This window comes from Marmota flaviventris, chromosome 2, assembly GCF_047511675.1.
Source record: "Marmota flaviventris isolate mMarFla1 chromosome 2, mMarFla1.hap1, whole genome shotgun sequence".
In the NCBI taxonomy this organism is placed as follows: domain Eukaryota; kingdom Metazoa; phylum Chordata; class Mammalia; order Rodentia; family Sciuridae; genus Marmota; species Marmota flaviventris.
The window spans coordinates 195,918,655-195,928,477 of NC_092499.1; the positions used below are offsets into that span (position 1 = coordinate 195,918,655).

The window sequence follows — 9,823 nt, forward strand, 5'->3', positions numbered from 1 at the left end:
TCCAACCTCAGCCTCCTGAGCCTCTGGGTCTGTAACCTCTGGGATTGCAGACCTGGGATTACATGTACCACTGCACTCAACTCATGATTATTTCTAACTGTAAAATGTTTATATTGAAGCCATTTGTCTTTGTTTTGTCAGAAACCAATAAATATGACTCTAGTCTTTTCTAAACAGTGAGGAAGAACTTGGTGTTGAGTTTTTTAATTTACACGTAGGGACACAAATTAAAATAGCTGGTTTAAAATAGCTTTTTTATATGAGTATCTCTTTCATAAATTTATTCTGCAAGAGGAAATCAACCATGCTGAAATCAGTGCATTAAGAGTTGTTATTCTAAAAGTAGCAAGTTGTCTTGTTTTTTGCCTACCTGAACTGGCATTCTGATTCCAGTTTCTGTTTTCTTTAGGACTATCGGACAAAACCTTTTTGCTGCAGTGCTTGTCCCTTTTCCTCAAAATTCTTTTCTGCCTACAAAAGTCATTTCCGGAATGTTCATAGTGAAGACTTTGAAAATAGAATTCTCCTTAATTGCCCCTACTGTACCTTCAATGCAGACAAAAAGACTTTGGAAACACACATTAAAATTTTTCATGCTCCAAACGCCAGCGCACCAAGTAGCAGCCTCAGCACTTTCAAAGATAAAAACAAAAACGATGGCCTTAAACCTAAGCAGGCTGACAGTGTAGAGCAAGCTGTTTATTACTGTAAGAAGTGCACTTACCGAGATCCTCTTTATGAAATAGTTAGGAAGCACATTTACAGGGAACATTTTCAGCATGTGGCAGCACCGTACATAGCAAAGGCAGGAGAAAAGTCTCTCAATGGTGCAGTCCCCTTAGGCTCAAGTGCCCGGGAAGAGTGTAGTATTCACTGCAAGCGATGCCTTTTTATGCCAAAGTCCTATGAAGCTTTGGTACAACATGTCATCGAAGACCACGAACGCATAGGCTATCAGGTCACTGCCATGATCGGACACACAAATGTGGTGGTTCCCCGATCCAAACCCTTGATGCTAATTGCTCCCAAACCTCAAGAGAAAAAGGGCATGGGACTCCCACCAAGAATTGGTGCCCTTGCTTCTGGAAATGTCCGGTCTTTACCATCACAGCAGATGGTGAATCGACTGTCAATACCAAAGCCTAACTTAAATTCCACAGGAGTCAACATGATGTCCAATGTTCACCTGCAGCAGAATAACTATGGAGTCAAGTCTGTAGGCCAGGGCTACGGCGTTGGTCAATCAATGAGACTGGGTCTAGGTGGCAATGCACCAGTTTCCATCCCTCAGCAGTCTCAGTCTGTGAAACAGTTACTCCCCAGTGGAAATGGAAGATCTTATGGCCTTGGGACAGAGCAGAGGTCCCAGGCACCAGCAAGATACTCCCTACAGGCTGCTAATGCCTCTTCTCTCTCATCAGGCCAGTTAAAGTCTCCTTCCCTCTCCCAGTCACAGGCCTCCAGAGTATTAGGTCAGTCCAGTTCCAAACCTCCTGCAGCTGCCACAGGTCCCCCCCCAGCCAATACTTCTGCAACTCAAAAGTGGAAAATTTGTACAATCTGTAATGAGCTTTTTCCTGAAAATGTCTATAGTGTGCACTTCGAAAAAGAACATAAAGCTGAGAAAGTCCCAGCAGTGGCCAATTACATTATGAAGATACACAATTTTACTAGCAAATGCCTCTACTGTAATCGCTATTTGCCCACAGACACCTTGCTCAACCATATGTTAATTCATGGTCTGTCTTGTCCATACTGCCGGTCAACTTTCAATGATGTGGAAAAGATGGCTGCACACATGCGAATGGTTCACATAGACGAAGAGATGGGACCTAAAACGGATTCTACTTTGAGTTTTGATTTGACATTGCAGCAAGGAAGTCACACTAACATCCATCTCCTGGTAACCACCTATAACCTGAGGGACGCCCCCGCTGAATCTGTTGCTTACCATGCCCAGAATAACCCTCCAGTTCCTCCAAAGCCACAACCAAAAGTTCAGGAAAAGGCAGATATCCCTGTCAAAAGTTCACCTCAAGCTGCAGTGCCCTATAAGAAAGATGTTGGAAAAACCCTTTGCCCTCTTTGCTTTTCAATCCTGAAAGGACCCATATCTGATGCACTTGCACATCATTTACGAGAGAGGCACCAGGTTATTCAGACGGTTCATCCAGTGGAGAAAAAGCTCACCTACAAATGCATCCACTGCCTGGGTGTGTATACCAGCAACATGACCGCCTCAACTATCACTCTACATCTGGTGCACTGCAGGGGTGTCGGAAAGACCCAGAACGGCCAGGATAAGACGAACGCACCCTCTCGGCTTAATCAGTCTCCAGGTCTGGCACCTGTGAAGCGCACCTATGAGCAAATGGAGTTTCCCTTGCTGAAAAAACGAAAGTTGGATGATGACAGTGATTCACCCGGCTGCTTTGAAGAGAAGCCTGAAGAGCCTGTCGTTTTAGCTTTAGACCCCAAGGGTCACGAAGATGATTCCTATGAAGCCAGAAAAAGCTTTCTAACAAAGTATTTCAACAAACAGCCCTATCCCACCAGGAGAGAAATTGAGAAGTTGGCAGCCAGCTTGTGGTTGTGGAAGAGCGACATTGCGTCCCATTTTAGTAACAAACGGAAGAAGTGTGTTCGTGATTGTGAAAAGTACAAGCCTGGTGTGTTGCTTGGATTTAACATGAAAGAATTAAATAAAGTCAAACATGAGATGGATTTTGACGCGGAGTGGCTGTTTGAAAATCACGATGAGAAGGATTCCAGAGTCAATGCTAGTAAGACTGTTGACAAAAAGCTTAACCTTGGGAAGGAGGATGACAGTTCCTCAGATAGTTTTGAAAATTTAGAAGAAGACTCCAATAGAAGTGGTAGCCCTTTTGATCCTGTTTTTGAAGTTGAGCCTAAAATCCCTAATGAGAACCCAGAGGAGCATGTACCGAAGATAATTCCTGAGGATGCTTTAGAATCTGATGAGAAGCTAGACCAAAAAGAGGAGGATGGTTCAAAATATGAAACTGTTCATTTGACTGAGGAGCCAGCCAAACTCATGCAGGACGCCTCTGACAGCGAGGTCGACCAAGATGATGTGGTTGAGTGGAAGGACGGGGCCTCGCCCTCTGAGAGTGGGCCTGGCTCCCAACAGTTGTCGGACTTCGAGGACAACACTTGTGAGGTAAAACCAGGAACCTGGTCTGATGAGTCTTCCCAGAGTGAAGATGCCAGGAGCAGTAAGCCAGCTGCCAAAAAAAAGGCTCCCGTGCAAGGTGACAGAGAGCAGTTGAAGTGGAAGAATAGTTCCTATGGAAAAGTGGAAGGGTTTTGGTCCAAGGACCAGTCACAGTGGAAGAACACACCAGACAACAGTGAGCGCTTACCTAACCCCCAGATTGAGTGGCAGAATAGCACAATTGACAGTGAGGACGGGGAGCAGTTTGACAACATGACTGATGGAGTAGCTGAGCCGATGCACGGCAGCTTAACCGGAGTTAAACTGAGCAGCCAGCAGGCGTGAGCGCCTGGGAGGCCACATTGGGGACACGCTGCAGCGGCAGGAACTCTCTTTCAGTCTGACTGCAAAGCTCTTTAACTGGTACTGCCTTGGGAGGACTGGTCAGCAGGCTGTGGGGACACATGGCCACTGCAGTCCCACTGGTCATTTCTAAGTCTATGGCACGTTTGGCTGATCTCGGCTTCAGAACCTTCTCTGACAGACACGGTAACTAAATGTGAAAAACCCTAAGCTGGTGGCTCACGAACGCACATGAGGAAAAGCAGAGGTTTCTTTTATCTGCCTTTCAATATTCCTTTCCCTCTGTACAATGTTTGGTTGGATGTCCTTGAGAAGCGTTACCTGATCCACATGGTCGTGTAGGGCCAACATACAAGCTACCAGTCTCATGTGTACAGTAGACTTGGGGAAATTGGATTTTTTTTTTTTTTTCATGTATTCATTCTGAATAGTTGAAATGTATATTTGTACAGTCTTTTAGACCTATTCAAGTGATGCTTATGATATTGTTATTGTGTGCCCCATCATAGATTTGTTTCTTTTTTTTAGTGTTGCCCTTGCTGTGTAATAAATGCTATATCTAGTTTACCTAGCAAAAGCTTGAACCTGCGCTAGTATGGACCTTTGGACAGACTTAGTTTTTGCACATAACCTTGTACAATCTTGCAACAGAGGCCAGCCACGTAAGATATATATCTGGACTCTCTTGTATTATAGAAGTTTTCTTGTTCTGAATATCCTTGACATTACAGCTGTCAAAAACAAAAACTGGTATTTCAGATCTGTTTCTGAAACCTTTTAAGCTAAAAATCACATCAAGAATTGACTTTGCAGCTACTAATTTTGACACCTTTTAGATCTGTATAAAAGTGTGTTGTGTTACAGCAGCAGACCAATGAGTGCTGCCTTTTGGATATTTAGTTTATCTTTAGTTAAGCACCACCCTGGTGCGTTCATTTATACCATCTAATATATGACACACTGTTGTAGTATGTATAATTTTGTGATCTTTTTTTCCCTTTGTATTCATTTTAAGCATCTAAATAAATTGCTGTATTGTGCTTAATGTAAATATTTGCTTTATTACCACGACAGACCTGTATGTCTATTATATATTGTGCCATTTGATGCTATGGCACTCTTTCATCAGAGACAGAAGCCACATTCACCAGGGAAACTTGTGGAAAACTGAGATCTGCCATTTACATAGAGAATGCTTTCTCTCAAGGCACTTGTTACAGATTATTTTGGTTTTGTGTTTTCAGCTGTAAAAGTATAAACACCCGTTAGTTCTTCGGTTCCCCTTTTGTTAAGGGACAAAGCCTGTGCTCACATACATACACACACACATATATGAATGTCACAAAAGGATGTAAGCAAAAATTGGCGTTGATCTGCAAGCAGAATCTTAATGCCCAATTAGTTTTTTCTTCTAAACGAATGAAGTGTTACTTTTCACCTCGTCATGGGAACAGTTGTGCTAAACAGGCCTTTGACTCTTAATAGGCTTTGGAGAGCCACATTCAGGGCCTTGAGGTGCAGAGCTGATACGTTTGCTATGCAGATTCCCCAGAGCAACTTGGGCTAAGAGCAGGACTAGTTCAGCATTTCCATCCTTGCAAAAATGATGGGATGCTCCAGTCCATATCGTGGCAAGTCAGTCACCCCTGGAGACATTGACTTAAAGAGGTCTAAAGTGGCTGACTTCCATAACTTTCTAACACTCTCTCCCAAGAAGTATTCTTGTTGCCTGAGATGCTCCCTAAAAGATTATTAACGCTTCTCAAAAACAATGCGGGCAGAAGTTTAAGAGTGAACTAAACATGTAGGGTTTGTGGGGCCAGCACAGAATTTCTAGATCTGTTTTACCGCCTATGTTACAAAATTGTGTGCAGCCAACATTGAGGGCAGGGTAGCCCCAAATTTAAGGTGCTTTAGATTACCAAGTCAGAAATAGCAGCTGAATTGAAGCCATCTCATGTTTGTGGGAATTAACTCTGCCTGATTTAAACGTGGGAAGAACTGAGCCTGGGTGGGTGTCCTGCATGCAGAACTAGACACTTGCTCAGTAGCATGGGTGTGAGTGGCCCAGGGTCTCTGCTGGTTGGACATTGAGCAGATGAGGCTGCCTCTTTGCTTTGGTGGTGGAAGGGTCTTCTGCCATTGAGAGAATGGTTTCAGCCACTTAAAAAGTTGAAAATAAACAGACTCCTAACTGGAATTGTTGCAGAAGCCCTAAAAGTTGTCTCAATAAAAGCCATTTAAAAGAATGTTTGTTGCGGCTGTTTGCTTTTGGAATAACCTGGTGATCATTTAACTTTAAAACCACCTTGCAATTAGAATGCCTAGAACTGTAGGCAGAACAATTCTGCAGATTTCTAATAAAGAAACCTAATTACTCATCCCAGAGAGCTTTGCTTTTTTGCACTTCAAATTTTCTTGTAGCAATGAGTCCCAGAGTCAGACTCAGGACTAAGGTTTCCCTCCCTCTTCAGCACAAACCAATTTATTTAAAATCCCATCTTTGGTTCTTTGTCATTGGGCCGGTATGGGGAGGAGTGTATCCAACAGCTTTAGGTCCCCTCTTAAGATCTGAGTAGAAATGGACTTGTCCCTCTTACTGCCTGTGGCTGTGTCTATGTGATCCAAACGCCTGCCCATTTACTAAGGTGCCCATTTCAGAAATGGACCAAATAAGGGTCTGCTTTTCAAAACCCCTCTGTTAAAGACTGAAATTCCTCATCTAAAACACTTGACTAATTGTCACCAACTGCTGCTTGCCAGGTGATGGCTGCAGTGCTGAGGAGTCTTCCTATACTTATATCTCAAACTGCCAGCTCTGACCCCTCAAGATAGGGCCCAAGGTCATTTCCATGTGACTGTGCCTCTTAGCCTGCATGATGGAAAATCTGTACCTAATGAAATTAAATAGAACGCACTGTGTCAGCTTTATAAAGCAAAGTGAGGCACTGGGTTTTCTACCTGCTGTGCCCCGCGTTTCTTAACCACCCCGCGGCTCACCAAGATGGTAAGGGTTGGTTACAAGATTGGCTCACCTAAATATTGACAAGGACATCTCACCCGGACAAATCTCAAAAAAGACCACAGGAAGGAAAAGTCTGCTCTCATTATCCTGAGGTGATATTTCCAACATGACAATCACCAACTGGTCACCAGGAGAGTCCAGAGAAAAGACATTGCAGCCCATACCCTGGGTGGATCCAGCAGTCTGCTGGGAGGTTGGCTCAAAATCAAATCCAAACCTGTGGCACAGGACAGCCACTCTGTGGTGATTGTCTGCATGCTGCTACTGCACCATCAGCTTGCTCCAGCCTGAATACTGAGCACCCAGTGGGACTTGAATGTGCTTGAAATCCCACGACTTAGGTGGGCTTGTGCTCAGAAGTCAATGTCTGAGGTAAAAGTTGCATGTAGTCAAAATTACCACCTGAAAATCCTCAAGTCCTGATTTCAAATGCCCTGTCCAAGACGAGGACCCAGCAGGAAGGTCCATGGTCCGTGCCAGAACAGAGGCGCTGAATGGAATCGGGCAGAATTCCCCACTGTTGTAGTTTCCTCTTGTGTTTGTGTTGTGTTCAGAATACAATGTTCCTGTCCTTCCCCACTCCAGGCCACCATCTGGCCTTAAGGCCTAAGGCCATGTAAACCTCAACTGGTTTTTTGCAATAAAAGTCTTGCTGTACCTTTAGTCTTGTTACTGTAAGTGAAATGGACCTCCTGACGGCAGACTGGAGCCCTTTTAAAGGAGACTGATAAAGCAGCTAGAAACAAATGGCTTTCCCAGTGTGCAGGCTGGGACCGCGGTGTGCGCCAGGCAGCATCTGGGAGCAAGAAGAGGACAGCTGCGGACCTGCCTGGCGACGCTCTGTGGTAGGCGAAGCTGTGTTGGCTTCTCCAGGAGGAGAGCACCTGTTGCTGGGGAGGGCCTCTGAGCAAGGGCTGGACCACCTCCTGCCAGGGCAGGTGGCTCCTAGACCCACCAGAATCCATGTGTACTGAACACGTCTTCAGAACCCCACAGCAGCCATGCCTGGGACTCGCTGGGCACTGAAACAGCCTGCCTTGCCCAGCCCTCACAGAAGACGGCGACCCTGCGGAGGAATTAACCCCTCAGGGTTCAGGTGCTGACCTGAAGGCTTGGGGAAGGTGCCACCTGGTGCCGTCTGGGACCAGGATCCCCAAGGCCACAGCCAGCATTGTCATTTGTGCCACATCAGTTCAGCAGCTGCTCTGTGTTCCTGGTGGGCTTCATCCCCGCTTTTTAAATGACGGAAACTCACTACAAAAGAGGAGAGCCAGCACAGTTTGCCATTAATGAAGATAAAACTAAGGACAGTCTCAGCTGTAGGCTGAGACTTGCTGTTTGTTGAGGGAAACTCAGAGCGGGATCCTGGGCACAGCGCCACGTGAGACTCGTCAGCTGAATCAGCAGCTTGGTCTTGGTGTGACTCTTGCTGGGGGCACTGACCTGAGGGTTGAGAGACAGTTCCTGACCCAGCCTGGGCTCAGGCACCAGGTGCTTTTCCAGGGACATCTGCTTTCTTTAGCAGAGGTTACCTGCTCACTTCACCAGCTCCTTGGCCAGGCACAAGGCTGCTCTGACACCCAGCAGCTGAGATGGATCCCCTCAACCCAAACCAGAAACCAGTTCAAATCCAACTTCCTGCTGCACTCAAGAAGGCATGGGAGGGATGGTGAGGACAGGACACTTCTTAAAGGGAACCTGTGTCCCAGGTGAACCAGAGGGGAAGGGGGGCTGGTCCTGGGAAATCTCTCCACTGGTATCCCTGAAAATGGACCCAGCCCCAGCTGCAGCTTGAAGTCACCTAGGGGGCTGTAGAGCTGCTCAGGGTCCCTCCAGAGGTCTGACATAATTGGTCTGGGGTGCTGCCCAGCTGATTCCAAAGCACAGGGCCACGTGACGGCACTGGCCCTGGTGCTTCTGTGTAGAACACATTGTTGGCTGTGCCTGGATGCTCTGGCCTACCCCAAGAACTCCTGCCCCTGGAGGTCACTGCTACAGCAGCCGTGGGCTCCTGGGGACACCACCATGCTCCTGGGCCACTCTTCCACCTCTGCTCTTGGGCCCCTGACCTGGCTCCAGGAAGATGACTTCCTGTAAAATCCATAGCAGAGAGTCTTCTAGAAGAATTGGCAAGATCCTCCCGGTGGGCAAGGTGAGACAGGCTTTGCTGGTTCGGTTCTTCAGAGGAACCGTGTGTTCATCCTGACAAATACATGTCCCCTACATTTTCCCTAACTCCTCCCCCACACGAAGCCACCAGACTCACCCTGCACCAGAAGTCCCAGCAAACCTAGGAGACCCACAGACCCACTGCCTCCACCCATCAGTTGGCAATTGCCCTTCCGACTCTCAGTGCTTTCCCAGGGAGGTTCTGTGACAGCTGCCTGCCATCAGAACTCCCTGAGGTCCCCCAGCCCAGGCTGCCTGCGTGCCTGACCAGGCCAAGGGCTGCTGCTGCAGATGGGTAGGGAGAGGCCTGGAGCTGCGTGGGCCCACGAAACATGTCCAGGGGCCTGTGAAACCCTGTAACAGAATGGGGAAAGGTGTCTGCCCGACCGTAACCCCTTTCCCTGAGCCCGTTTCACCCCAAGCAGGAGAGCTTTCTCAGGACTAGAGACCGGATCCTGGTCAGCTTTTATGCTCATCCACTGAGATGATCAAGGGCTCTGTCCTTTATTGACATTGTCTGTTATACTAATTTTTCAAATGTTAAACCAGCCAACCTTGCATTCCTGGGAGAAATCTGCTTGGTCAGGTGTGTGGTCCTTTTCTGGGTTGCTGCCTCTGCGGCTGTGTGGTTTGCCTCCGGGTCTTGAGGGCTGTTGCTGTGGAGCCCTCCTGTAGGTCTGGTTTGTTTCCCATCCCTCAGAGCAAGAGCCTTGACAGCAGGCACCTCTATGATGGGACCCACCTATCCCTGGGGATCTGGGAGCTGGGGCACAGAGGTGGCCTAGACTGCCAATGGCTGGAGCTGCAGTGCAGCTGCCATCCCCCGCCATGGACATGCCACCCGCTGGCATCTCCTCACCCCATATCCTTGGAAGTCCCCAAGCCCGGGGTCTCTGGCTCTCAGGGTCTCAGCCCCTCAGAGGCTCCAGCTCCTTGCTGCCACATGAGCCCAGGGCTGCCAGACGCCCCAGGTGTCAGAAGAGGAGGAGCCACTTGTTTCCATGGCTGTCCTGATTTCCAGCGGCTGGCGATGGGTCTTCAGGGGATTTTCTCAATAGGTAAACACCAAAACACCAAAAAGGAAAAAGAAG

At 47.4% G+C, this 9,823-nt stretch overlaps 1 protein-coding gene across 6 annotated transcripts in view; it reads left to right on the forward strand.

Annotated features, from left to right (window-relative positions):
* Positions 1-5,924, forward strand: part of Adnp (activity dependent neuroprotector homeobox) — a 30,534-nt gene extending 24,610 nt beyond the window's left edge. For 3 of the 6 annotated variants that reach the window (XM_071608987.1, XM_027946476.3, XM_071608990.1), the window contains one exon: positions 410-5,787. In XM_071608987.1, coding sequence (XP_071465088.1) covers positions 410-3,520 — 3,111 coding nt within the window. In that variant the 3' untranslated portion in view covers positions 3,521-5,787. Of the gene's footprint in view, positions 1-409 lie in introns of all 6 variants that reach the window. The other 3 variants (XM_071608989.1, XM_071608988.1, XM_071608986.1) reach the window with 1 other exon arrangement.
* The last annotated feature ends 3,899 nt before the right edge of the window (positions 5,925-9,823 follow it).